The sequence below is a fragment of the Daphnia pulex genome, chromosome 3 (assembly GCF_021134715.1).
Source record: "Daphnia pulex isolate KAP4 chromosome 3, ASM2113471v1".
NCBI lineage: Eukaryota > Metazoa > Arthropoda > Branchiopoda > Diplostraca > Daphniidae > Daphnia > Daphnia pulex.
Window position 1 is genome coordinate 13,235,174 of NC_060019.1, and position 27,793 is coordinate 13,262,966.

At 37.8% G+C, this 27,793-nt stretch overlaps 7 protein-coding genes across 13 annotated transcripts; 5 read left to right on the forward strand and 2 right to left on the reverse strand.

The window, feature by feature from the left end:
• The first annotated feature begins 1,812 nt into the window (after nt 1–1,812).
• Nucleotides 1,813–5,397, forward strand: LOC124191476 (delta-1-pyrroline-5-carboxylate dehydrogenase, mitochondrial-like). 7 transcript variants are annotated; one of them, XR_006873452.1, is made up of 13 exons: nt 1,813–2,034; nt 2,122–2,157; nt 2,223–2,313; nt 2,391–2,582; nt 2,661–2,749; nt 2,806–3,196; nt 3,271–3,441; nt 3,498–3,761; nt 3,827–3,979; nt 4,042–4,082; nt 4,141–4,350; nt 4,423–4,668; nt 4,738–5,397. XR_006873452.1 is itself a non-coding variant. In XM_046584715.1 (12 exons), exons 8-12 carry the CDS (start codon nt 3,898–3,900, stop codon nt 4,852–4,854), a joined length of 648 nt encoding a protein of 215 aa, XP_046440671.1. In that variant the 5' UTR covers nt 1,838–2,034; nt 2,223–2,313; nt 2,391–2,582; nt 2,661–2,749; nt 2,806–3,196; nt 3,271–3,441; nt 3,498–3,761; nt 3,827–3,897; the 3' UTR covers nt 4,855–5,397. The 7 variants fall into 7 exon arrangements, 3 of the variants coding, with proteins under 3 accessions (XP_046440671.1, XP_046440672.1, XP_046440673.1); XR_006873454.1 differs by having other exon boundaries at nt 2,122–2,143; XR_006873453.1 differs by lacking the exon at nt 2,122–2,157 and having other exon boundaries at nt 1,814–2,034; nt 2,391–2,492; nt 2,564–2,582.
• A 318-nt stretch (nt 5,398–5,715) lies between these two features.
• Nucleotides 5,716–6,920, reverse strand: LOC124191477. The gene is made up of 2 exons (XM_046584719.1): nt 6,652–6,920; nt 5,716–6,390 (listed from the first exon to the last, which is right to left on the reverse strand). Exon 2 carries the CDS (start codon nt 6,368–6,370, stop codon nt 5,912–5,914), a length of 459 nt encoding a protein of 152 aa, XP_046440675.1. The 5' UTR covers nt 6,371–6,390; nt 6,652–6,920; the 3' UTR covers nt 5,716–5,911.
• A 250-nt stretch (nt 6,921–7,170) lies between these two features.
• Nucleotides 7,171–8,022, forward strand: LOC124191478 (proteasome maturation protein-like). The gene is made up of 5 exons (XM_046584720.1): nt 7,171–7,299; nt 7,385–7,458; nt 7,519–7,585; nt 7,647–7,803; nt 7,867–8,022. Exons 1-5 carry the CDS (start codon nt 7,297–7,299, stop codon nt 7,971–7,973), a joined length of 408 nt encoding a protein of 135 aa, XP_046440676.1. The 5' UTR covers nt 7,171–7,296; the 3' UTR covers nt 7,974–8,022.
• Nucleotides 8,023–8,813: 791 nt separating this feature from the next.
• LOC124191475 (UDP-xylose and UDP-N-acetylglucosamine transporter-like) lies at nt 8,814–10,974 on the forward strand. The gene is made up of 9 exons (XM_046584714.1): nt 8,814–9,084; nt 9,153–9,266; nt 9,338–9,468; nt 9,534–9,637; nt 9,701–9,761; nt 9,830–9,874; nt 9,958–10,022; nt 10,192–10,358; nt 10,444–10,974. The coding sequence occupies exons 1-9, from the start codon at nt 9,008–9,010 to the stop codon at nt 10,682–10,684; spliced, it is 1,005 nt and encodes a 334-aa protein (XP_046440670.1). The 5' UTR covers nt 8,814–9,007; the 3' UTR covers nt 10,685–10,974.
• A 180-nt stretch (nt 10,975–11,154) lies between these two features.
• Nucleotides 11,155–14,176, reverse strand: LOC124191474 (mitochondrial sodium/calcium exchanger protein-like). The gene is made up of 13 exons (XM_046584713.1): nt 13,856–14,176; nt 13,645–13,791; nt 13,519–13,571; nt 13,359–13,453; nt 13,210–13,275; nt 12,915–13,151; nt 12,593–12,844; nt 12,394–12,524; nt 12,201–12,333; nt 12,021–12,142; nt 11,802–11,955; nt 11,657–11,737; nt 11,155–11,589 (listed from the first exon to the last, which is right to left on the reverse strand). Exons 1-13 carry the CDS (start codon nt 13,889–13,891, stop codon nt 11,345–11,347), a joined length of 1,752 nt encoding a protein of 583 aa, XP_046440669.1. The 5' UTR covers nt 13,892–14,176; the 3' UTR covers nt 11,155–11,344.
• Nucleotides 14,177–14,598: 422 nt separating this feature from the next.
• LOC124191522 lies at nt 14,599–18,690 on the forward strand. The gene is made up of 13 exons (XM_046584802.1): nt 14,599–14,895; nt 14,958–15,081; nt 15,185–15,334; nt 15,395–15,535; nt 15,621–15,681; nt 15,768–16,708; nt 16,796–16,969; nt 17,035–17,252; nt 17,326–17,547; nt 17,615–17,818; nt 17,924–18,030; nt 18,116–18,227; nt 18,295–18,690. The coding sequence occupies exons 6-13, from the start codon at nt 16,663–16,665 to the stop codon at nt 18,343–18,345; spliced, it is 1,134 nt and encodes a 377-aa protein (XP_046440758.1). The 5' UTR covers nt 14,599–14,895; nt 14,958–15,081; nt 15,185–15,334; nt 15,395–15,535; nt 15,621–15,681; nt 15,768–16,662; the 3' UTR covers nt 18,346–18,690.
• Nucleotides 18,691–18,825: 135 nt separating this feature from the next.
• On the forward strand, nt 18,826–27,587 carry LOC124191520 (ABC-type organic anion transporter ABCA8-like). Its single transcript, XM_046584801.1, has 36 exons — nt 18,826–19,592; nt 19,796–19,934; nt 20,045–20,285; nt 20,356–20,436; nt 20,508–20,628; nt 20,700–20,938; nt 21,005–21,097; nt 21,182–21,275; nt 21,333–21,479; nt 21,570–21,723; nt 21,782–21,912; nt 21,979–22,090; nt 22,161–22,302; nt 22,369–22,483; nt 22,549–22,698; nt 22,772–22,861; nt 22,935–23,074; nt 23,143–23,380; nt 23,445–23,542; nt 23,606–23,901; nt 23,975–24,135; nt 24,205–24,404; nt 24,472–24,640; nt 24,709–24,959; nt 25,035–25,044; nt 25,111–25,210; nt 25,272–25,381; nt 25,445–25,615; nt 25,687–25,848; nt 25,918–26,053; nt 26,122–26,192; nt 26,257–26,417; nt 26,481–26,688; nt 26,782–26,873; nt 26,941–27,215; nt 27,345–27,587. Exons 1-36 carry the CDS (start codon nt 19,497–19,499, stop codon nt 27,443–27,445), a joined length of 5,295 nt encoding a protein of 1,764 aa, XP_046440757.1. The 5' UTR covers nt 18,826–19,496; the 3' UTR covers nt 27,446–27,587.
• The last annotated feature ends 206 nt before the right edge of the window (nt 27,588–27,793 follow it).

A 27,793-nucleotide genomic window follows, 5' to 3' on the forward strand; every position in this document is an offset into this window, starting at 1 on the left:
GCTCTGCATTCGAGAATTGATATCACGCAGCTTATTTTCCAAACGGTGTTTCACAATTGCACCGTGACCGTTTCTACCTAATTTGATTCTCAACCGGATGGAGAAAATCACGGAAGCCTGTTTTTATTTACAGCGATTTACAGCAGAACAAGGCTCACGCTAATCTCAATGAGGAAACTGCTACATTATTATTATTATTATATTTTCTATATTTAAATGCTTGCAATGCTCCTGCTGAGGTCGACAATCTCCTCGGGGATCGCTTCCGTTGCCACACCTGTTGTTCTTTGTTCTCCGTTAATTATTTTTCTGGTTTTCTTCCAGCACATACTATATAGCTATAGGGGCAGGCAGAGAGGTGCTCATTGACTTGATCCAGCTCAGCAGGCGGAGCAGGCGTGATTGGGTAATTGGGTACCGGTACATGGATGGACTCGAATTCGCACCGTTTTGTCAGGAATGACGGAAATGAAATGCTGTTGGTGCTGCCCGTCGAAATAATTGCACCGCCATTTGCATAGTTTTTCGTGCTCTGTATTTATCCAGGTGAACATTCCGTCTGGATTCGTGCAAGCTTTTTGATTGAACAAATAGCTCACGCACGACGAATGAGCTGTCATTATATTCGTCTCGTTTCAATCCTTGGCTGCAATTTATTCTTGATGCAAAATTCCATAAATGATTTCTAGTTGTTTCAGTCACGAAGGCTTCGGACCATTTCCCGCCAAACAAAAGGGTCTCAACAGCTTAAATCCAACCTTGGAACAGATGAGTGACAGCAGCAGCGGTAACGACAAACATTTCCACGTGTCACGCCATTCTAATCATATAGTAGCTGTCGTGTAACTATTTAGGACATATGCAGTTTCATTGGATAATTTCGCTGCACCAGCGTGTGAAAGTATCCAGTGACTTTCATTTGAGACTACGCTAGAGGAAAGCTATATACTCGTACCTTATTAAAATGGGATTAGATCAGCCAAACCAATTTAAAAAAGAAAACTATACAATAGTTTCCGTTTAAAAACTCGATATCGGAAAATTGCGCAGTCGATTTTCAAACGATTCGAGCGAATGGAATTGGCATGTAACAAGTTTTTCTTTACCATATGTACAAATGACGCACATGGAAACTCGTTATTTATATAAGAAAACTGGAAAACTGCAACGAAAAAGTTGTCAAAAGACATATCAATGGAAACCGGATTAACTCGTTATTCATGGATTTTGGGTTATTTTACATCAAACCAACTAATCATCGTGATTACAGCATGTCTTTTATTATAAGACGCACACGAAAAATGGGACTTTTCATTTTCCGCCTACAGCCCTACATTGCCATCGGTTTGTGCAACGAAGATAAAATTCTACTCACATTCTTGGCGGAGTAGATTAGGTTATTCAGCGAAACATGAAAAATGGTACATTGCCTTTTGAAAGAGCGAGTGGAATCTCATTAAATCAAGGCTGAATCAATGGCAGGGAGTGCCTGCTATCATGTCAGTTGCTGGATCAGAAACTAATAAACCGACTTGTACTCCATCTCAAATATACTACACTCCTTATCCCTGAGGTATATTTATATACGAAGGTCCTTAACAATATAGGGTGTGGGGTATAGGGGGTAGGGTAGTAGTAGCTAGTAGTGAAATTCAGAGGGTTTAATGTCCATTTAGTAATCCTTTATACGTTTCTTCCCTGAATGACCAATCGTCACCAAATTTTGTACATAATTCTGTCAAAATTTGATACATTGCGTAGCGGGGTTTTCATTTGTTTTTATTACTGTTTTAGAAATTTAATTTGCGTATGTATTACCTAGCTGGTTGCCGAATCCAAGTTAGTGAATTCGCTTTGTTTGCTTAACCTTCTAACTGTCAGTGTAGTGCAGTCAGTTCTCAGTAGTGTCAACAACTAGAGAAAAAATTTGTTTTCAGAAGAATTCTTAAAGTGGACTGCTGATTAAACTGGAAAACTATTTCGAGCAACATCTAGCAAATTCTTTGAATCATGACAGTAGAAGAAACCCTTCGGGTAATCATTATTATTAGAGTAACTTCATAAGCACAATGCTTTCTCCTTTGTGTTTGTAATTTAATACGCAATTCAACACGAGTAAAGAGAACAAAGTGAAGAAGAAAAAGTGAGATTAAAGTGGTTTGTGATAAGTTATTCTTGAATTTTAACAGTTTTGATATATTTTACTAAATTTTACAATGTAGAGGACAAGTATACCTGCCAAGTCGTCAAAGAATCTGGACCATTTGTCAAATTTCAGCTAGAGTGGCACTTGCCACAGCACAGTACAAATCGGTATGTCAAATTTGCAGACAACATTCATAGTGCCTGCTCTGCTCAACTCCTAATGCAATATTCTCTTTGAAACACAGCATGCATGATATACTAAACAAGCCAGGAGCTATCAACACCCTTCACCTGACAATCCCAAAGTTTCAGGAGTCTGATAGTGGAAAGTACCGTTGTGTTCAGAGGTCTATTACTACCATCAAAGTTTTTGAAATGATTTCAGCCGTTTCCAAAAAAACTCTTCATTTTTCATCAGCACAGAGACTTTTTGTTGGGTAAATAAGTTTTAAAAGACTATAAATGAGTTAAAACTAAGCGTACAACATTTATATATACGTTTGCCCACTTTATAGGAAATCATTTGTTAGATTTTTGGGTGGACCATCTATTATTCAAAAACCTATTGCTCAGCCAATTAATTTGGCAAATGAACCTATTTTAGGTAAAAGTTAAAATTACTTATGATTTGGTGGTTTCATTTTTTTTAATCATATTTAGGTTATTTGAAAAGCAGCGAAGAAAGAGTTGCCTTGGAAAATGCATTACAACATAGGCAATCTACTGTTGAAGAAATTCCAATTGTTATTGATGGCAAAGAATATTGGACTGATGTTCATTTTAACTTCATGTGGTTAATCAAACATGATTTGTTTTCAGATATGACTATCCCAAGGAATGGCCAGAATTGCTGCCTTCCCTCTTGCATCTTGTGAGAACTGAAGATGATTTGGTTCAACAAAGAGCCTTGCTGTACTTGCATCATGTGACAAAATCTCTTGCCTCTAAAAGACTGGCAGGTGATCGACGCGCGTTCCAGGATCTGAGTTCCGAAATGTACAGCTATGTTTGCGCCCTTTATAGTCATCTGAGTCAAACGCTTCTGCAACAAGTAACCATTTCCAATCAGATTTTTATGCAAGACCGATCTGAACTTTTTCTTTTTTTGTGTGTGTTATAATGTAGATGGAGGCGCGTAATGCTGAAATAGTTGGGGCTACGATGGAGAAAGCATTACTGTGTTTGCGCGTTATCCGTAAATTGACTGTTCATGGTTTTAAGACACCTCATCAAACCAATACTGTTATGGAATTCGTTCAGAGTTTTACGAGCGAATTAAAAACCTTCTCCAATACCGTAAGTGGAGGAAACCAAATCACTTGACCGTCAGTCTAATCATTTCTGTTTTGCAGGTCAAGTTGTTCTTTCCAATGACCCATTGTTGGCGTTGTGCGAAAAATATTTGGTTGTTCAGTGCAAGGTTATCCGGGATCTCCTAGACTTCCATCCTTTTTCCTTTGTCCCGTTTATCCGTATGACCGTAGAATTCGTTCTTCACTATTTGTTCCAACCAGAGAACCAAGTTCTACTCTTCGATTCCTTTGTTGTGCAGTCCCTAAATCTGGTGAAGGGCATTGCACTTTGTGCCGAATATAGACCAGGAAAGATTATCGAATGTATCTTTCACATTTTTCGTCTCAAATTTAACTATGACTTAATTTTTAACTGGTTGTCATTTCAGATACCAAGAGCCTGCCACTCTTGAGGCCTATCGCATAAAGTCGGAAGTTTTTACACCTGAATCACTCATTGATGTGCCGTCAATTAATTGAAAATTATTTGCTGCTGTCACAAGAGGATCTACATGTCTGGGAAACAAATCCGGAAGAATTTGGTAATTAGACTGATTTTGTAATTCCTTAATTTTTAATTTAAAAAATGTATTTGTTTTACTAGCCGCTGAAGAAGGTGGAGAAGCTTGGAAATACAGTCTTAGGGTGTGTATACTGAATTATAAATATTGTATTGCGACTATGAATTCTGTCGTTTTTTTAGCCTTGTACGGGATGTTTATTTCTAAGTCTCTTCCACGAATATCAATTGATCTTGAGTCCCGTACTGATTTCGATGCTTAACGAGAGCATGGGACTGATACCACCAGATGATATGAATCGTATAATCAAGAAGGATGCACTTTACAATGCTATTGGACTTGCAGCCTTTGAATTACTCGATGAGGTGGATTTTGATCACTGGTTTAGTCAGGTTAGTAACATTTGAAAACTATTCGTAACAGTAACTGATTCCCTTCCATGGTTGTCATTTTTCGAACTTCAGATTATGTGGCCCTATTCCGCTCTTCAACCATTCTTTATTTAAGAATAGGTAGGAGAAAATGTTGACCGCTTCCGGAATTTGCCGCGTTTGGTTGGCGAGTGCGGAGGGAAGAATTACCATTGGCTTCATTCATCTGCAAATGTGGAGCACGTTGTCAATTCTACCCTTCGTGGCGCTTTTGAGTATTCCGGACAAAAGTGTTCGGCAACGTCAAGGTTATATGTCCCATCCTCATTATGGAAACAGGTTAGATCTATTTAGTGTCACACATTAATTTAATACATCACGATTAAATCAATTTATTACATTTTCTAGATAAAGGAAGGGCTAATCGAGGGTATGAAGCAAATGAAAATTGGTCCAGTCACCGACTTTGACTCATTTACGTCTTCGGTCATTGATAGTCGAGCTTATGAGCGCATAACCTCTTAAATTAAGCACGCCGAACAGTCACCGGATCTTCAGATTATTGCTGGTGGGCAGCGAATAAAAGTGTCGGGTATTTTATACATCCAACCCTAGTAGAAACTAAAAATCCCCGTGATCGCATAATGGTGGGAGAAATTTTCGGACCCGTTCTCACCGCCTTCGTTTATGACGACAGCGCACTAGAAGAAACATTAGACCTGGGTCGACCACTTTGGATGGCTGGGTCGACCACGGGTGCACTGATGCCTCCTGGATATGGCCGATACCAAATCACCACAAGCTGCCATACTTCACAACAACGAGGTCTCCAATTACTACACCACTGTGGGACTGAATATTACAAGACTATGTATGCTGCTACTTTCTACTACACCAAGGCCCCTAATCCCCTACTGATTGTCTACTGAAATCACCAACATACTCAAGTTTGAAAAAATAAGTTTTGATTTTCGCAACAATTTTATTTAATTTTCTAAAAATAAAACATTCATGGTTCCGATGTGTGATAAACTGTTATAATTAAATAAATTGATTTCTACTGCCAAATAGTGTATTTTTTAATATAATCATGAATGGTGTACAGACCTGAAAAATGTCTGTTTCTAGTCTGTAAAATAGTCAACTCAACGCTGCTTCTTGGGATTGGGAAAATGTTGTTGTTCGAGCAAATAGATAATTTTCCATTTCTAGTATTGTTAATACAAAATTACATGTAGATGTTTTTTTTTCGTTAGGATCCACTCCCCGGCGTTTAAAAAATGCCCGAAGGACATTACCGAAGGAATCTTGTTAGAGTGTATAATGTGACCATTTTTGGTTGGTCTTTTAATTATTTCTCAAGAATACCACGGCTATGAATGGACACTTGGTATTTCGTATGTATATTATTTGAAACAGAATCAGTTTACACGGAAATGGAGATTAGTACATAATCTTAACTGGTATCGCTTTGAAATGTGTACAAACGGTGACGTTACATCAGCCTTTCATTGAGAATTTAATCAAAACTGAAAAAATAAAGTTACAACAAGAAAAGAAGGACATATGTTGCTCCTCTCTCTTACATGTCGGAGTGGCAACAAAGTTGAGAGGAATGACAAGTAGCATTATGACAATCAGGATTGCTGCCATCAGGATTGATAAGACTCATGGCTTCTTCATAAGTCGGCGGTGATTCCACATCTGGTTCACTCGTTATCAGAGCAGCAGTTGCGTGATGTGGCTGCTGGTGATGATTGACGACGAATTTGGGGGCATTATTAGACGAGTCGACGCAAATGACGTAGAGTCCTTCGGGAAAACGCTGATGGCCAATCCCGCCCAACTGTTGCACATCTCCACTGTTGAGCCTAGGAGCAACAGCCATTGCCTGGGCATAGTCGAGCGGCATCCGAGATCCTAGCATTGGGTGATTACAGCGGGTGCTCAAACATTCACTCAGAAAGCAGAGACTTTTCAAAATGACAACCACTGCCACAGCTACTCCTAAGGCTATTAGACCAGCAAACAGGAGATCCATTCTTGACTCGGATGAATGACCTTTATTCAAATAGTTTAGTTTAGTATGGCAACATGGATTTCTGTGATGGCACAGGCAATCAAGTGTAAATCTGCTGTTAACGACATTTACGTCGACACGTTAAGTAAATGTTTACGTCTATGTAACAGTACTGGAACTAGGTCACTTGAACTATCTGCCAACTGTGGTGAATATGTACGCCAACAAAAGTTATATCATTCGAAATGAAACGAATAAATTGTGGTCAACATGTCAAAAGTAAGAAATGGGGAATAACTTACAAGTTTTCACATTATATGAAACACCAACTTGTCTAGTTTTTCGTCGCTTTTTTTTAAATCGTTTGTTTGCGATGGAAGTAGAGAGCTGCAGCTGCCGTTCACAATGTTTGCTTCAAAGGTTTTTGCGCTTCTCCATCCGAGCCGAGCCACCACGAACGACTTGCGTGGAGTGTAGATTGCGCCCTGCGGACGAATGACCAAGTTTAGACGTATTTCTCGGAGGGAAATCCCGTTTTCATTGCAGTTGCTGGCTACACTCAAAGGCCCGCCAACTCGCTGCTGGCCGCACACTCCAGTTCATCTGACGTGAACGTGACAAAAACAGAAGAAGGTTCCTTTGAACCTTATTCTTTCGGCCTCCGTTCGTGAATGTTGACAATACGACTGACAGGCCTCAACACTACACGACGCTAAGGAAACAAAATAGAAAATTATTTTTATAACTTTTCTTATTATTATAAAAAAAAATTACAATAAATCGTCAATGCAAAATCAAATTGCCGAAAAATTGATTTTGCGCTTCCATAGGTAAATCTTCAGTGCGGCAACCACGCATTTCAGATCAGAAAAGTCGTCAGCTCACTTTGTGCTTGTCATTTTCTTATTCTGGTTCGTTGTCGAAATTTTCAATTAAAGTTCTTCACTATGGTAATGTCACTCACCGTTTAATATGATTAAAACTAGTTTACAGGAAATGTGTGTTTTTTAATTAGTAATTGTATTTCCCTTTTAGGAAAGACCAGTCAACAAAGATTGCCTCATTGGTGTTGAAGCCAACTATGATGTCAAGGATGCTATGCTTTTTGGGTAGGATTGTGTCCAACAAAATTTAAAAAAAAAGTTATCTCATCAGTTTTTTACATTCAGTGTAAGAAAAAGCCGTACTTTGGATACCATCACCACTGCTCATCCATTGGAAGCAGCTCTGGCTAAGGTATTTTTTGTATTGTTATAACGTGTGTCATGTCATTTTTTCATTTTTCATGTTGATGTAGCATTCCGTGAAACAAGAAGAAATTGATATGAGGATGTTGAGAACTATGCAAGGCCTGCATGCTCCTATCCGTCTTCACATGGAAAAACTTGCCGTGAAGGATATTGGACATTTGCCGTGCCTTCATCGTCACAATGCCATGCTTGATGCTCTGACTGGTAACTAGTTAACTATTTTGCTTGTAGATCAGTGTTAAAACCAGTTATTTTCTTCATATTTAGGAAAAGATTCAACAATTGAATTTGAAGATTTCTTGAACAATCAGCAAGACTCGGAAATCATGGGACAGCCACATGTCATGATTGAAAGACAACTTGGAATGTTGTAACAAGTAATTTTTGAATTTGGGTAATCCAATAAATCTTTTCACTAATTTGCAATCGTTTGAACAGAAATCTATAATCTTGTAGCTGCTTAAATTTAATTTCACAAATGCAATAGTTGCTATTTTTCCATAAAATATGAAAGTTATTTTGAAAGAGTAATTAATAATGATTAATGAAATCGCAGTCCAGCATTGACGTGCGTATATTATGCCATGTAATGAAACCTTGACTTCGCTGTTATGTTTTCATTATGTCAATGTACCTTTACATTATATTCCAGGTCTTAGAAAATAAGATATACCAGCGTTGAGCCGTTGACTGACAATTAAAAATTGATGACAATAAAAAAATAAAATACTCGGCACCAGAGTGCCTATAGTACCGGGTACTAGTACTATAGCTCTGATTACGAAAAAAAGTATAGAAAAGCATTCCGAAAAATAACTGCAGTAATAACTTCCTGTTCCTGTTAAAACATAATTTATAGCAACCTTACAAAATTTACTTCTTTAAATTAATAAGTGTTTTCTAGTCGAGTCCCATGTTTTGCGACATTCCGTCCCGAGCCTGAATGAAAGGGGCTTTGATAACTGGGCCGTGTGCACCAGTTAAACAAATTGTAGACAACTTTAATCAAATAGAAACGAATGAAATGTGAGAAATTTAGGAAAGTGCCAACTAATGGGCTTCATAAAACCATGATAAAACCATGATCATGACCTGATTCTACCGCGAGTCCGTGACTCCATGAAACGGCAAAATTCAAATTTCGGTGAATTCAGTCGAGCGGCAAGAAAATATGGCAACAATGAAAACACGTAATTAGAAAGCAGACGAAACTTTGGCTATCATCCTATCAACCACTGTTCAGTTGTTGGTTTTTTGCCCTACTTATACACTTTCTCAAATGAAACCATCAAAACCTGAAGTTCTTTGATTTCCTCATTGCAGTGTGAATCAAGAGTAACGTAGGGACATGCACATTACGTGACATTCATTTTCAGAGCACCGAGAAAACCGTTGATTTATTGAAAAAATGAAGTCTCTTATTGCCGGATTACTTGTTTTCGTCGGATGTTGTTCAAATGTTTTTTTCCTCGAGCTCTTAATCAAGTAGGCCTCTTTCTGTTTCTAGTCAATGTTGTCGACATAATTCATTACATTGATTTAAATAATTGCAGGGAAGATCCTGGATCTGGAAATCTAATAACATTTGCTCAGTTTTTGGTGATTGCAGTGGAGGGATTTATCACAACAATGAGATTTGGAACAAAAAAAACCCAAGTTCCATTTACGTAAGGATGAAATTTCTGCACTTGTGCATATTGAAGGCATAAAATAATTTTATAATATCTGTGTCTAACAGGGAATATCTTAAAATGGTGTTGATGTTTTTTGTTGTATCCGTGACAAATAATTATGCACTGAGTTTTAATATTGCTCTTCCGTTACATATGATATTTCGAGCTGGATCCCTTTTGGCCAACATGGTTTTAGGTGATTTTAAAGCCTTATCTGAAGTTATATGTAAAATTGAAAAAATTAATCTGATTTACTTTCAGGTATTTTAATCCTGAAAAAACGTTACACAACCATGAAATATTTGTCAGTTTTCATGATCAGTGTAGGGATTTGTGTTTGCACTATAGCTTCTGCCAAAGAACTGGTATGTAGATATTTAAAAAAACACACAATCATTTTATGTTTCCAATCTGTTTCTTTCAAATAGAGCCACAGTGATTCTGAAAACCAGATCACTTCATTTGGAGACTTTGTTTGGTGGATTGTAGGTAAATATTAAAAAAGAACATTGTGTCAGCATATAAGATTCAATCACTAATAATTCACATTCTTTTAGGAATATCTTTGTTGACATTTGCCCTTTTCATGTCAGCCAGAATGGGTAATTGAAAATTGTTATAATAATATCGCTTTGAAAATTACATCGGAAATGGTTGTCATATAATGATCTCATTTTTTCTTCAGGCATAATGCAAGAAGTAATGTATTCAAAATTCGGAAAACACCCGCGCGAAGCACTTTTTTTTACGGTAAGCGTATCCTTTTTAAAAATTTTAAAAAATTTCAGCTTTTACTGACATCCATCAAATAACCATAAACTGGACCAGAGCTATGGTAGCAGTGTTGCTGTTGCTCCGACTGGACTTCATAAAATTAAATAAGCTGGGCAATTAATAATGAAATTTCAATATTTTGTAGCATGCCCTTCCCTTGCCTGGATTTTTACTATTGTTCACTGATATTTCTAAGCATATCGGGGTTGCTAACATGAGCGCACCCCTTGATTCTACCGTTTTGAGTGTAATTCCTCTTCTGAATGTCCTGCCAAGGATGTGGATATACCTGTTGGGAAATGTTCTGACTCAGTAAGTAAAAATATCAACAGTCTTTCAGTTACTGTTGCTATCACTTTCGCAGAAACGACATTAGTTAATTTTCATTCGTATTCAGATCCGTCTGCATCAATGCTGTTTTCGTCCTTACCACGGAGTGTTCATCTCTTGCCGTTACGTTAATCGTTACCTTGAGAAAATTTGTATCATTGCTTTTCAGCATTTGGTACTTTCAAAATCCATTCACATTACTTCATTGGTTCGGCACTGTTTTAGTTTTCGGTGGTACGCTTGTATTTTCCGACATCCCTGGTTTGATGCGTCAATCCAAGTCCAAACCCAAATCAAAAGTCAATTAACCTAGTGCAACGTGTAAAAAAAAGGCTTCTTCATAAGTAGATCCATCTTTCTTCCTCTTCTTTCTTTCCTCCAAGAATACAGACGTGTAGGTACACATATTTGGAGCCACATATGCTGCCAAATCGGGTTTCCCTACCTATTTCCATTAGATTATATTTTTGCACATTGTTCTAACTTAGTAGGCACGCTGTACCTTGGTTTAACAATTCGTCACTATAACTGATGAGTTGAATTTTTTTTTAAAGTCTGACGTCCTTTTTAGTTGGCAAATACATCGTTCACTCACTAATTAGTAATTAACTACAACTTATTTAAGTTCGGTAGCACTATAACAAGGGATGCCAATTTCTAAAATTGGAATGTTGAGTATTTTTCTAGTCACATTAGGCGGCCCCATCACCTGCTAGCGCTAGCAATGGAACTGTTACTACGTTTTCGTAATAACGGAACGATATTGCGGGTAACAAAGTTAAAATTCAAAAGTTTATTATTTTATTATTTTTTTTTTATAATTAAAACACTAGGAACTGCGATTCATGGAGAATCAAGAAAATTTTACGCCAGGAACATCGTAATATAAATGCCGTTTGCCTAAACACAAAAACCGGGTTAAAAACAGCCTGGAAATAGGTAAACTCTGATTTCTATCACAGGACGGATCATAGCACATCAGCTTCTGCAAGCAATGCTATAATTACAAACATAAGGTAGACACTGAATTGGACTATTCCCAGCCACTTGTTGGCCTGGAACCCATTAATAGGAAGGTAAATGAAAACAGTGACTAAACTTAATCCCAGGAACACGCTCATAATTAGACTTAGTTTTGTGAAGGCAACAGGAATACTCTCGCCCAGTTGACTGCAGACAATACAGAACGAAATCCCTAAGCCAAGTAATGTATCTAATAGAAAAAGAAACATAAATTTTTTATGTGTTCATTTGGATAGACAAGAAAAACATTTATATACTCAGCAAAGGAGCACCGAAGCATGCGGAAAACCCCATTCGTGGCAAATTTTGTCTCGCCATGCTGATATCGGCAGCGAAATCTGGTTACACGGTAAAGGCTTTAGTGTACGTATAAGTAAGCAAATTAAATTAAAAATATATTACCTCCGACCGAATTTCCCCACGCAAGGATTGTGAGGCCTAATATAGCATCACTTAACTGAAAGACCACGCCAAATGTGAACAAAACGGCCATGATCTCATTGGCTATTAAGTCGATCCAAATAACAGACACCACAAAAGCCAAGAAAGAAAACATCTGGACAGAATTGGAAACATTTAGACATCAGATAATCCTGTAATTGGGTGAAAATAGTTGATTACCCAGTAAATCTTGGGCTCTCTTTCCCGACTGCTAAAAATGGCTAGAAGCAGGCCGAGGCTCAGTCCAATCGCAAAAATCATTAGAGGTAGAGGTAAAAATTTGGCTATAACAACATCTCCATCTAATTGAAATACAATTAAATTAAATTTTCATAACACAATTTAGTTAACAGCGCTTACATCCGATGGCCCAAACTATCCATGTAGGAGTCAACGCAAGTTGCAAGCAGGATAAAGAGCGACACCAGCCCTGTCGAGGATGTTCCTTGCTCACCAGTGGAATTGAGAGCCTGAGTATGAAATAGAAAGGAGCCTAAAAAATTCGAGATTATAATGTAATATTTTTGTTTTCTATGCAGATGCCTTAATTTACCTCAACCAAAGAGATCGCTCTAGAGTACCACTTCATTTCTATCCACTGGTGAATGGAAAACGGTCGCAAGTTTGTTCTTAAATCGACAAATTCCTCTTTCACGTTTGACCAAATGGAATCCGTCTGTATAACTGTACATAATTCAAGAAATTAATAAAACCTTACGGGTTTTTAAAGTAGTATTAAGTAGCACAAGTACCGTGCACTTCACTGTCGTTGTTTGGAGGATTTTCATTCAATTCCGCCTCTGGTGTTTCTTGATTCGTAGACGACTGTGGAATAAGTTCTCGTGTATCGTTTACAAGCAACGCATCTTCATTTAAAGAATCGGAGATATCATTGCTGTCATCATTGGGTGTGTTGATGATTCCCGCTTCACTATCGTCGAGAGGCTCAGTACTATCGTCTGACAGGATTTCAGTCGGATTTTGAATGTTGCGGCTATTCCTTTCTAGAAATAAACGAATTGATAGATTTTTTAAAATGTCTAAAATTAGTAATAAGGAAATATTTAAACTTACTCATTCTCGAATTCAGGAGCCTCCCTGCAATTACTACGAACACGTACACAACATACAGAGCAATAAAGCCGATTGCATGACCGAGGTGTACGTATCGGTGATAGAAGACCCAAAACACAAAGTAAACTGCAGCTAGATAGAAAACGCAGTCTCTCAAGAAAGGGCGTTGCATTACTGGAAATGGTTTGATGAAACTTATGCTTCCGGCTATGATCGTGGTGCAAAAAATGCCAGCCCCTAAAATGCCACCTTACATTAATTGATTTTCTTTGTAAATTTACATTTCTTGTTTTACCAAATAGTTCACCAAAGGCTAATTCAGCCCTGCCTTGTCTGATGCCAGCCAGTGATGAGAATATGTCTGTGGGTAAATTGCGTGCTGTTAGTGGAATATCCTTACATGGAGCATGGCAATTGCTGAAGAGAAAAGTGACTAATACATACCAGGTGCTCCATTACCCAAAGCTAAAAGTGTAACACCTGCTACATTATCAGACATTTTCATTTTTTCAGCCATTATTTGTAATGCTGGGCAAAATCTGAAACAACAGAATAATTTTAATGAAAGTTTGGATGTTGAGACTATAGACATAACAAAACTTACAAACTGTTTGCAGCTGTGGCAAGTCCAGAGAATAAAAAAAGAATCCATACACTCTGCACAGACATTATGAAAAGAAATTAAAAAAGGAGGTAAGATATAAAATGCTTACGTCATTTAAAAATTTACCAGTAAAACTACACCTCCTGTAAAAAGACTAGCATCTGAATTACAATAGAGAAAGCTTAAATAATTTATAAGGCCCTCAGCGTTGGAACAATCTTCTGTGTTTTGAATGAAAGAGCACTTGTCATGCACTTCTGAGAGGCTGCGGCACTGTAAAGACATTTAAATTAAGTAAATATTGAGTAATTAAGAAACAAAATGTACATAAAATTACCTCGACTTCAGGAGTAAATCTGATCAACTTCAACATTTTAAAATTAAGTTAAGATATCACACAAACAATTTTCTTCAACAACAATGCGCTCATGTCTGTCACGTCTTTCGTCTTCTGCCGAGGCAACCCGTGTAAGGGACGAATGAAGGAGTAAAACGATTTTGTTTGGCCGACAGCATAAAATACGAATAAAATAAACCACTGATAAACTTTATAGGTCAAAGTCTCTATCAATATTAGTAGTCGATTCTATTTATCTTCCCAACCAGTGAACCAGTGAATCAGCTACATTTATAAGTAAAGCAGACTACAATTTGCAGAGAAATAGCAGACGAATTGTTTTGTTTTCTTTTGATCTGAAATTTTCAAATTTTCCAGATTAATTATTTTTTTTTGCAATTTCATTTCATCTTCAGTTTATGTACAGTTATTCTTTAATTTAACTTGATATTATTTATTACCTGATACGTCTCAACACAAGAAATTTTTTTCGCAAACTTTTTCATATTATACTACGAATTTGCAACGATGCTCAAGTCGATATCTGCCGCCAATGACGAAATTAAAAATAAATTTGTTGCAAAATGTGGAAATTCAAACTCCAATTTGTATTGCATTACATCAGGGGCGGTATTTTCTATTTTGTTAAATGATATGGCTTCAGAAATCGTAATCCCGCCATGTAGACATTAAGCACACTCACAGAGCACGTGACAAACGAAAAACGAATTTGGCGCCATTGTCAAATATCGAAGTCTAGTCTGCTTGTGCATTTTGCAAAAGTTGATTAACGTAACAACAACAGTTTGATTGTTAAAAAAAATAGCACAAAACTTTGTGTGTAGATACTGTTTCGACTTCGTAAACCGAAATAAATTACAGCGAATTTTAGAATACATAATTTAAGTAAAAATTGGTATATTTAGAATAATAAAACGTGGTACAGTGGTAGTGTGTCAAAGACAAGGTTCGATTAGTCGTGTTCTTGTCTGCAGGTCTTATTATTCAGAGATGGAGTTCAAATTATTTTTAGCTAGGCAGTATGTACTAATTATATATTGATAATAAATATCTTTCGGACTGAATATTATCTTCTATATAGTGGGGAAACTGATCATAACAAAGGGTCTGTGATTCAAGGCCAACTTGACATACCCTTGTCGAAAAATGGGATGAACCAAGCAAAATTACTGGCCAAATCAATTCATCATCTTCAATGGAATGAAGTAAAGTAAAATTAGACCTTGTTATTTTGTATGTTTATTATGAACTCACATTTAATTTTTTTCTTTAAAGGATTAATCATTTTTTTGTCTTGCATCTTTCTAGATTTGGACAAGTGATTTGAAAAGGAGCTGGCAGACTGCAAATTTTCTTGTCAGTGATGAAATAAATCATCAGGATGATGGTGATAATGATGCCTTGTTAATGAGTAAACCTTTATCTGCAATCCAATCTGACATAAGGATTAGAGAAAGGGTGAATTATATATAAATCTTAAACTGTTAATAGCTCAGCATAATAATCTCACAAGTGCAGCATTATGGTATTTGTCAAGGCCAAAGCACAGCAAATCTTAAGAAGATGGCAGGAGAAGCTGGAGTCAAAATAAGCAACTTTGTCCCTCCAGAAGCTGAAAGTTCTGAGGATGTGAGAAAACGAGCCATTTCTTTTTTTAAGGTAAAAAAGAACATATTATTTAAACAATTGTCCTTTCTTCAAACGGGCACTTTTATCATTTGTAAAAATTATCCGTTTCATGCAGGATTTGTGCGATAGACAAATCTTATTGCGCATGGATGACAAGGAATCGAAGATTTTAGTAGGTTAGAAAATAAATTAATTTACGTTATTGATTAAAAATCATTCTTGCATTTACGTAATTAATACTTATTGGCTATTTTTTATTTAGTCGGACACGGTGGGTGGTTGAGCGAGTTCATGACCTATTTAGCCTCACAGACTGGAAGGTCTTCTTTCACACCATCTGAACTCGAAGCTGTTGGTAGAATTACTCCTAATACTGCTGTGTCAAGTTTTGAAATTCAACTACAAAGTGACGGTGGGGTCTCCCTTATAAAGTGCTTAGCTTTGCACGACAAATCGCATTTAACGAGCCCTGTCTGCAGTGACGAACTTGCCGTATAAAAAAAACTAATATATAATTAAATCTTATTCAAAGTATTTGTAAGTGTGTCTGTAGTACATGCTTGTTAATGGAAAAGTACATAAGTCTGTAAGCTTAACGGCAATCGAGGTTTTGAGGTTTCCTATTCCGGCACGCTTGTCTTGTGCGCGTGATAACAATTTTTCTTACATTGCACCAGCTTAAAGTAACACATTTTAAGGTCATTAATGACAGTATATTAAAGGCGACTAAAAATGATTAACATTAGAGGATTAAAAATAGCAACTGCGATTGTATTTCTTGATTAGAAAGACAATTTTGAATTTTTACATGAAAATTCCAGTCTTCCACCTAGTGGCAATTGTTTCGACTACATTTGTATTCTTTTCAAACTTTTGTTGAAAGCCGCGTGACCGCAGTTTCTTCACTTCATTTATATTATCTGTTATCTATTGTTGGTTAAGGGAACTTCTCGTTACGTCATTGAGTTAGGAATTTGTCATTGCACAACTCTTCCAAAGACGAATTGTCAACCATACCCGTAGTTAAAACTGTGACTCATCTGGTGCCCACTCGTCACAATTCTTTACACTGCCACTGCAAGCAGTAGGGGTTGTATGAATCAGCTCTCATTCTCTAACAAGATTTCATCACCTGTTGCTTTTCTACTCTAGTCGTCATGTCTAAATCGAACGTGTCCAAACCACGAGTATTAATCTTGGGTGGTGTGTAACTTTTTAAAATCATTTAATATATTATTTTTCACAAGAAAAGGTCTAGTTATTTTTAAATGCCAACATTTTTTATGAAAGGTTGTGGATTTATAGGCAGACACCTTGTTTCATTTCTTGTCAATGAAGAATTAGCAAGCCATGTACGAGTTGTTGACAAAGTTCCCCCACCAATGGCGTGGTTGAACCCGTCTCAGCTAAAGGCATTTGACAACTCAATTGTCGAGTTCAAGAGTGCCAACCTTTTAAACTCAGGTTCGAACTTATTTTACAATACAATACAAACCACTTGTTTAATGTTTAAACTTTTTGACCCCAAGTTTCCAGAGAAAATGCATTCGCTACTGATGATAACAACATGGTTGCCGATTGGGACTTTGTTATAAATCTTGCAGCAGAAACCAAACATAACCAAACACGTGCTGTTTATGAGCAAGGGACAGTTCCTTTAAGTGTGGGGTGTGCCGAACTGGCAGCAAAACACAAAGTCAAACGATATGTGGAGCTGTCCGACAGTCATCTCTACTCAGGAAAGAAGGCAATATTGATAGAATGTTAACCTTCTAAAAAATGTTGATTTTATTTTTGTGTGTTTTTTTTTTTATATCTAGAAACCAGCCCAAGAAGGAGATGCAGTTGAGCCTTATACTTTAATTGCTGAGTGTAAACTAGAAGTGGAAAAAGAATTACAAAAAATTGACCAACTGAATTACGTCGTCCTACGACCAGCCATCATTTATGGTATAGGAGATCGTGTTGGTCTCACTCCTTGGCTGATTCTCGGGGCTATCTATCGTCACCTAGGAGAAACTTTGCAATTACTATGGCATAACGTACGAATATTTCAACAGCGTTTTGATTATCTCGGATGGCGTTATATAATACTAAACTTTATTTCAGGAAGTTCATAACAACACTGTTCATGTAACTGATGTCTGCCGGGCCATTTGGCACGTTTGCAATTCCAACCAAGTATCATCTGGTCAAGTTTTTCACGTATCGGATGATGCCGATACGACATTAGGCGATTTAGCTGAAATCATAGCTGATTTGTTTGAAATCAAGTACAAGTTTGTCGGGAAAATGTTGTCTACTTTAGCCAAGGTATAATTTCGAAAGATATCACTTTACTACTATATCAAATTACACTTTTTATTCTTTCATTCCTTTAAAAATGAAATTTCATTTCCATTTCTATTCTTTATTTAGCTTGATTTGAAAACTACTGCAGAGGATGCCAATGACAAACACCTTCCTCCATGGGCTGAGATCTGTCAATCTACTGGAATCAGTAACACGCCACTTAGCCCATACGCGTGAGATTTATTCTAAAAGAAATCAATTGCATACCATTTCAGGATCGCGAACTTTTTTTTTTGTAAACCTTCTTTTCATATTTAGTACTGTGGAGAACATTTCAGGACGAAATCTTTGGCTTGACAACTCTAAACTCCGAGACGACACCAACTTTGAAATTAGTGTTCCTAAACCAACGATTCATCTTCTCAAAGAAGTAATTTCACCTTAAGCTATCCCATATTTTGATGTTAATATTCTCATTCTTTAATTCCTGACTTCAGGTTTTGGATGATTTTGTTTCGATGAATCTGTTTCCAGCAATCGATAAATGAAAATTCGTTTCATCCTTTCCATCCGTTCCATAGACATAGCGCACCGGGAACATCAACGACATTGGGGGGGGGGGGGGGGGTCTAGTCCGCTCAAGGGTTTAAACCTTGTGCACTTCTTCAGCTTTTTTCCCAAAATTACCTCTCACTTAAATCTGCTTGGCCTCAAGGATTGTTTATTACTTTCTATATAGAGTTCCTTGCGAAAACATTTTACCAATTAATTCAATTAAAAGTTTGGGAAATTGGAATGGCAGATGCCTTTGTATTACTATAAATTATTGGCGACTTACCTTCATTCAAATGCAAAATCTTGTTCGATACATCGAAAATTTTTTCCTGATTTAACTTTTTTTGTACATTAAATTGGTACAGATTTTTACATGTTGTAATCTGAGGGGAAAAAATGTAAAACTGACCATCATAAGTTCATTCTTAGGTATTCCTATAAAAAGTTTACTTGGCTAATTAAGTACATTTAATTACGGGGAATTTTAGATATTTTATTTCAGTTTTGCGTCTGTTAGTTTTTCTGGAAGAATCGTCAAAGGAATGTTGATTACGATATTGCAAAGTTTTCCGCTATTCTGGTCCGTCCTTGTCCCACGGTGAAAAGGCATTTATTTATTTATTTTTGTTTAATAACTTACCATACTAACATGATCCTAATATCGGCAGATGATTTCTACGTTTGATGTAAGTATTTGATGTGTAAAAAAAGCTTCGTCATCTATTATCTTTGGAGTCTGGACACGTGTTACCTATAGGACTAGTTGGTAAGAGTAAGTATTTGTGCACCGAGTCGAGTGCGAAGTATGTATTCGCTACTGATTAAAAGTCCATCGATGTGTGGACACTGATCCTCGTGATGTGTGTATCCTTATCATCAAATAGACTGAGTTCCTGATCTGATTGTCATTTTACCATATTGAAATGGAGATGATAACAGAAGATAACTTAGATAATTAAGGATATAGGAAGATAGGCCCTTTGCTCTATTATGTAACTGCCTAAATTTAGTTATGATTTCAAAGTTGTCATTGCAAGTGCACGGTTTACTGTACTAAGCTAATTCTGATTTTCGGGCTCTCTCATAGGACTTCGAACACTTTTTTTTTTTACGGGCGAGAGGATTGAAATAGCTACTCTCAAAAATGGAAAAAGAATCAGTCAGCAAATTTTCTCAATTGAAGGCTATGGTTATAAGAAATATCACACTGAAAAAACGATCCGGAAGAAAAACTGTTGCCGTAAGTAAACCTATTACTTTGTTTCATTTTGTGCATTTTTTAATCAAAAACTGAATTTTATCGGAGTTGCCAGTTGAATTTTCACATCATATCGTATCGCTATTGCATAATGAGGGAGGGAATTTGATGGAAATTTAAATTGTCGTCTGCCGGGTCCGTTAAGAAAACATTTGCATTTATATGGTTTTGTTCAACCAATTCAGGAATGCGTCGTGCCAATTTGGTTTTTGGCTTTTCTGGTGCTATTAAAATCCTTGATCCCAGATCCGAACTATAATCCCATTCTTACTGAACCTGCTGATACACCGATTGGAATCGATTTCGCGCTCAACCAGTTGAACGGTAAGTGTACAATACTACAATTGTTCAGTCAATTAATCAATATCCACCAATTGTTACTAAAGAAATTAATTTTTATTATTTGTGTCAATCCTGATAAACGAATTGAGCAGAAAACACGTCTTACACCATATACCTTGTCCCAAATACGTCCGAAATCCAAAATTTCGCTGATCGCATGCAAGATTACTGGTCCGAACTCAGTTGGCCAGGACCTGGAGACGGACCTTTCCAGCCACTGGGCTTTGTTTTCCTGGAAACGGAGAAAGATTTAGAAGCAATCTATGCAGACAAAAATTTGACGATTCCGGTTGAATTGGCTGTAGTCTTTGATGGAGATCCCTCCGTTAATATGTGAGTAACAAATTTGGTCTGACTTAACATTTTACGGATAAACAAAGTACTTAAATTTAACGGAAACAAGGTCCTACACTATTCGAAATCATCCAGATACAGCACCACTAGCACTTCCTAGTAGACTCTACGCCACTGGCGATGCTTGCAGGTAAATATTCAAATAAATTCGCATAAGATGAACGCAAAACACGTTGTTGAACGATCTTGAACGCTTTACAGGAACCCAAATTCAAGCGCGATTTATCCAGAATATAATGCTTTCGGCAGTTGTCCCATCAACTCGTACTTCTTCAGCAATTTTTTAGTTGTACAAAGCCTTGTGGAGGGAACGTGGCTAAAGGTTTTTTTTTTTTTCGATTTCACTAACGATTAATTGCTCTTTTAATAATAAATTAAAAAAACAAAAAACAGATGAAGATGCCGGACGTGGAAATACCAGTTTACCTTAAACAAATGACGATGCAACTATTCCCCAAAGGACCATACGTTGACGAAACTTCACTTCTTGTTCTTCGCTACCTAGTTCCATTTTATATGGTGTTGTCGCTATCACAGTTCATCTTGTATTTGCTAACAGTAATCGTTGGTGAGAAAGAGAAAAAGATCAAGGAAGGCTTGCGGATGATGGGACTTAACGACTCCGTCTATTGGTAAGGATATTTAAACTACATTAGACTATTGTGATCACGATAACAAAATTTCCACTTCTGACGTAGGCTATCGTGGTTTCTCGTCTACTTGGTATTCGTGATAGTTTTAACATTAGTCGCAACTGGGATATTATACGGAATGAAGGTTTTCCAGAATTCGTAATTATCTTTTTGAATGATCAAGTTGGCTATGAACAATAATGTTATTTTTTGTATTAACTAACTTTAATTACTCGTTTTCAGAAATGTAGGACTCATCTACTTGTTGTTCATTCTTTACGACATTTCCGTCCTTATGCTGGCCTTTTTAATGACAACCTTTTTCGACAAAGCTAGAGTAAAAAGTTAAATTCTTTTTTCGTTAAAGAAAACAGTTAATTATTGTTTTAAACAGGTCGCTGGAATCTTTGGAGCCATGGCGGTTTCTTTCCTAAATTTGTTTTACTATATCCAAGTCGCTACGGGAGACGCCACACCCAAGTGGCTTTATTGGTTCTTAGCATTAATCTCCCCAACTGGATTTGCGCTAGGAATGGATAAAGTAATGAAATGTTTAGAAATAACCCAACTCCCATGTCGAAGCTGAAACGCAAATAAGCTTGCAAAACGTTAATAAATTTTGACTATCTAGGCTTTATTATTGGAGATTACAACACCGACTGGCGTCACCGTGGATACTTTGTGGGCCGGACCGGGACTCCCTCTTGCTGGCTCGTACATCATGCTTAGTTTCGACATCGTTTTTTACTTTTTCCTGGCGTATTATTTAGACAACGTTTTACCAAGTAAGGTTTGAATTCGTTAACATCTTGACTATCAGTTGGATAATCCTTTTGGTTTTAGGCGAATATGGTGCCAAACGAGCCCCATATTTCTTTTTGCTCCCGTCGTTTTGGCGAAAATCGCCAAAGACAATAAACTTAGATGGGCAAATCAACAATGGTTTTAGCGGATACAAGGACACTGCCGCTAACGTAATGAAAAACTTGTATTATTTAAATATGAAGACTACCCACTACAATTTTTATTTATTTTCATAGGAAGACATTGAGGCGATACCAGAGTCACTTATTGGCAAAGAGGCTTTGAAAATTCGCGGTCTCACCAAAACATTTAAACCGTTTGGTAGACCTAATTTAACGGCTGTAAACGGTACGCTTTAACTGTCATTCAAAGAATAACTTTTATAACTAGTCAATAACTCTATGTTAAAATTCATCAGGTTTGAATTTGGATGTCTACGAAGGACAAATTACAGCCATTTTGGGACACAACGGCGCCGGAAAAACTACGCTTTTCAATATGCTAACTGGCATGACTGCACCTTCCAAAGGATCTGCATACCTATACGGATATGATCTGAGGTAAGTGATCCTAGTTAACGACCCACTTTGCGCGTGACTGACCTTAGTGCTGGGAATATTCACCAGTGACTCCAACCAACTGGAAGAGATCCGTCGTATGACGGGAGTTTGTCCACAACATGACGTCCTTTTTGATTTACTAACACCAGGAGAGCATTTAGCTTTCTATGCCAAAATTCGAGTAAGACAAATAAGAATCCTGCTCGGTTTTAGTCAACAAAATCAAAACGTTGTTTACTTCAATAGGGAGTCAGAGAAGACTTGGTGAATGATGAAGTGGAAAAGGTCATGAAAGACATTGATTTAACCTCCAAAGCTAATACTCTAGCCGGCAAGCTCAGTGGTGGTCAGAAAAGAAAACTTTCTATCGGGATCGCTTTGATTGGAGATCCTAAGGTGAGCCACATGTGTAGGTAGAGACGGCCGACGGACGCAGGAATAATTTTGATTTGTTTTCTTTTTGTTACAGATTGTATTTTTAGACGAACCCACAGCTGGCGTCGATCCTTATTCACGGCGCCACCTGTGGACACTCCTCCAAAAGCGGAAAGCTAACAAGGTATCTTTTTAAAAACAAATTCAATCCCTAATGCAGCTGATATAATGTTGGTGAAATCTCAACTCAACAACAGGTTATTCTTCTTACGACACATTTCATGGATGAAGCTGATTTGCTAGCCGATCGCAAAGCTATTGTCAGCAAAGGAAAGTTGCGTTGCATGGGATCCTCTCTCTTTCTGAAAAACAGATTCGGTCTCGGTTATCATCTTACGTAAGTGAAAGAGTAGATAGCGTGTTTTTTCGTATGAGCTGCTTGAATGGATTTGTTCTGCTCTACAGATTCGTTCTGAACGAGTCATTCCGTGACACAGAAGCTATCCGAAAAGTAGTGGAGAGCTTTGTCGCATCTGCCAAACTGAACCGCCATTACGGGCGCGAGTTGAGTTACGTTCTACCTCGCCAACACGTTTCCTCCTTCCCACCACTCTTCTCGAAACTGGAATCCCTCGTCAATGGCGGTGAAGCGAGTGTAATGGGATTTAATTCGTATGGTGTTTCGATGACTACATTGGAAGAAGTATACTTTGCTAATTATAAGCTGTGGCGATTGTTTTAACTAATGGCGAATATGTATATTTTAGGTGTTCTTGAAACTTGGAGAGGAGGCCGAGTTGGCCGAACAGGCCGAAGAATTAGCGACAAAAACAGCGGCTAAGAAAAGCAACAATGTTAAAACTAAGTAAATTTAAAATTACCGAAAGACTTGCCAAAGAACAAATTCTAATTCTGTTTTTGCATATAGGAGATCGCTGTCGTCTGATTCAATTCCTGAAGTCAACACAGATGAACAAGAAACTAATGAAGATAATCCCAATTCCACTTGGGAGCTTCTTAACAATTTGGACGTACCGATCCGGGAGTCTCATAAAGGCCAGACCCTTCGAGCCCTTTTGAAAATTCGCGGTATGAACATGGCTCGCGACCCGATGGCGGTATTCTTTCAAGTCATCATGCCAGTTTTGTTTGCTGCATTGGGAATTTGGCTGGGCACACTCGCCACCGAGAGGACTGTCGAAGTCAAACGCTCCTTTACCTTCGGTCAGTTTTTCCAGCTGTTTTCTTTCAATCGGGAATGATTTTAAGTTTATTATATATCTCCTTTGAATTACAGACTTGTATAGAGATCAACTGAATTCGTCTGCACTGCTTTACTCGGAGACTGGAGATGACAGTGAGATGTCGGCTTTCTGGTCGAAATTTGCGCAGTTTAACGGATTCCAATTAGAGCACTATTCCGGCGACTTCCCCGACATCCTTGAACTCAATTTAAAGGTTTGTCAAATTTGTTTCTAATGGTTCATTTGCATTTGAATGCTCATATTACATTATTTTCATTCCTAGAACAAGTCAAGTCACTGGGCAGCCAGTGATACAAGGGATACGTATTCGCTGGATACGTTAAACAGCACTTGGTACAACGGATCTCTGCCCGATGTAGTACAAAATCCATTTCCATACAAGCACACCCGACTTCGATTTAATGATACGCTGATCCATACGCCGCCCCTGATGATCAACTCTATCTCAAATACGCTTCTTCAGTAAGTATTGCACGAAAGTATCCAATTAACATATCATTTTAAAAATGAATTTTGATTGAAAATTAAGGATGAACAACAAAGCGGAGAACATTTCCCTATCAGTCTACCCGTTGCCATACACGACTCCACCCGGAAGTGGTTTCGATCCGGGATCCTTTACATCTGCAATGTTCATTGGCATGTTATTCGTTTTGGCTCCATCCGCACTTGCTTGCGAGATCGTTCTCGATCGAGAGGTAAATAACGGTTTTAAAGATTTACTTTCGTTTTAGTATTAACGAATAATGATTCAATGTGTATGTAGATCCACGCAAAGAATCTTCTTCGAGTTAACGGCCTGAGCTTTGGGCAATACTTTGGGAGCTTCTTTATTGTCTTAGGGTCAATGATGGTGACCACCTGCATTTTGATTCTTCTTCTGATCTTCGCGTTCCATCTGCAGGCATTAATTACTCCGGTCGCCATTAGCCTTTTGGCTATTTTGTACATCCTTTTTTGTCCAGCTGGCATTTTATTTGCCACATGCTGTTCTTATCTCTTCAAGACCTTGGAATCGTAATAATAGCTTATCAATTTACTTTTGATACGAATGATTATAAATCTAATTGATTGTTTTTCATTTGTTTTCAGAACTCAGTCGGTATGAATCTTTTAGTTAGTGACTATATTCAACTTGTTTCTCTATTTACCACGTAATATTGGTTAGATTTTTCCGAATGTCTCGACCTTTGTCGGTTTCATCCCCTTCCTTGTCGTCATTATGTGTGACATGTTTCAATTGGGAGGGTCAACGGAATTGGCCACAGGTACGTATTGATGATAATTTGAACAATTGATTGATTACTGCAATGAATTTGATCTATTCAGGACTACACATTGGTTTCTGCTTTATTGATGTTCTTTACATCCCTTATGGCATTTTGTATTACGTTAATCGGATATACTATCGTTGCCTTTTGACTGCCTCCATCGGACAGGTTATTATTATCCTTAGCAATTTAGTAAAAATGAACTTAAAATGTATACATTTCTCCTAAAAGGATCCGTCAGAATATTGCAATCATTTGGCTTGGGCCGACTACATGACCCCCGAAATCGTTTGCATCTTCGTGGCGTTGTTCATTCACATCGCCGTCTACTTCGTCTTGCTTATTATTATCGACGTCAAGCATTCTGGCGGATCGGCTAGAGACGCATTTTCTTGTTTCGCGGTAATTTCAAAGAATTGCAAACAACGTAATGAATTTATATGTCTTATTGAAACTTTTCCTCGTGATGGCAGAAATCAAAATCAAAAGAAAGTCAAATGCGAAGCGGCGATTTCATTGCGGAAGAATATAACGGCGCTGGAGACAGTGATGTCAAAGCTGAAAACTTGCGAGTTCAAAAGATTTTGTATGAACCACGGAATAAGGGCGAAGAGACTCCAGTGGTTTTAATTCACGTATACAAGCCAATTGACTATTATTATGATCAGACTATTTACAAATTAATTGTGTGCGTCTACATGTAGGGTCTACACAAAAAGTACAAAAAGTCCGGGGATTCGAAAAGGTGCGGAAAAGGTGGCGAAAATCCAGCAACGGCCAATCCTGCTGTGAACTACATGTCATTTGCAGTGCAGTCAGGAGAAGTGTTTGGTCTCCTGGGTATATTTCTGCAGAATATTTCTAAAAACGAAAAGCTTCTCATAATATTGACTGATCCATGTGTGTAGGCCATAACGGAGCTGGGAAAACGACGACTATGAAAGTTATTACAGCGGAAGAGGCGCCTACTCATGGAAGGGTATCATTTTCGTATTGTGCTGGATTAAGTTGAACTTGTTAAAAATTGTCGTCGTTTCTCTCAGGTCCAAGTTGATGGCCACGACATTGTGTCGAATCAGTCTGACGCCTTTCAAGCACTGGGCTATTGTCCTCAGCACGACGCATTGTGGCGCAACATTACTGTTCGGGAGCACATGGAAGCCTATGCAAGTATCCGCGGCATTGTTCCATCGCACATCCCCAGGTGAAATTCCTATATTGCGTCCTGAAAATGTGTGTGTTTAATCGGCTGTTTTCCAAAACACAGAATTGTAGACCTGTTTCTACGCGGTTTGCAAATCGAACACCATGCCGATAAGTATGCCAAAAACTGTTCCGGTGGCACAAGGCGCAAACTGAGTTATGCCTTGTCGATGCTCGGCCGACCTGCTATTGTGCTGATGGACGAACCCAGTACTGGCATGGATCCACAGTCTAAACGCTTTCTTTGGAATACCATTTCCGCTTCCTTCCAAGTATATGCACGCCAATAATCAATATTATCAATGAATTTGAGCCTTTTAGTGAGACTGCGTCATTAAACGTGTGTTTTATCAACGATTTTCAAGGGTAAGAGAGGTGCCATATTGACGACCCATTCCATGGAAGAAGCTGACGCTCTGTGTTCCCGACTAGGGATTATGGTCAAGGGTGAACTCAGGTATGGTTATTTTAGATGCAAGATTTCTGGTCGTAACGAGTATTGATTTGATTTCCGCTCCTTTTAGATGCATGGGAACAGGGCAACATTTGAAGAATCGCTATGGCAGTGGTTATTTGCTTGAGCTGAAACTGAAAAGCTTGGGTTCAGAGACAAGTGGGTCGGCTTCTTTGGCGGATGTCGATAGCTCTCGATCAGAGCGGAAGGAAAATCTGACTACTTTTATAAATAGCCTCTTTACCTCTGCCCACGTTCAAGAAAGTTTTGAAGACAGGATTATTTTTGGCATCGCTCAGGACAATATTTCTTCCCTTTCCGAAACGTTCCAAGCTTTAGAAGAAGGTAATCACTACTTATGTTTTCTTAGGTTTACAATATTTAAAAAAAATTTAAGGCATTTTAAGGCGAGCTTTAAATATGTCGTTAGCTTAGAAAGATTTTCTTCTTTAAAGAACCATTGTCTTTTATTAGCTCGCGAGAAACTGTCCATAGAGGAATACAGTTTCAGTCAAACCACATTGGAGCAGGTATTCATCAAATTTGCTCACGAGCAAGAGGACGTATCTGAATGAAATGCAACCATTTCTGTTTTACGGATGCTCTCGAGTAACAACAATAATATAGTCTAAATTAAATGTTGTGAGATGGGTCAAGTACTTAAGATGTAATAAGTTCAAGCCAGAGAAAAGTAATACACAGAATTTTTTGGTCGAATAGACTTTTTTCAAAAAGTATTTTTTCAAAATCAAAGTGTATAGTTTTACCGCTAGATGGTGTTTCGAGTGGAATTTCGGGGGCCAGCAGGCAGCAGCACAGGACGAAATTTTCGCCATTTGGTTCCGAAACGCCAAGTGAAAAGGTATTCCGAATTATTGCGGTGTCGATTTACATTTTCAGCATTGAAATTTAATGGTAAATTC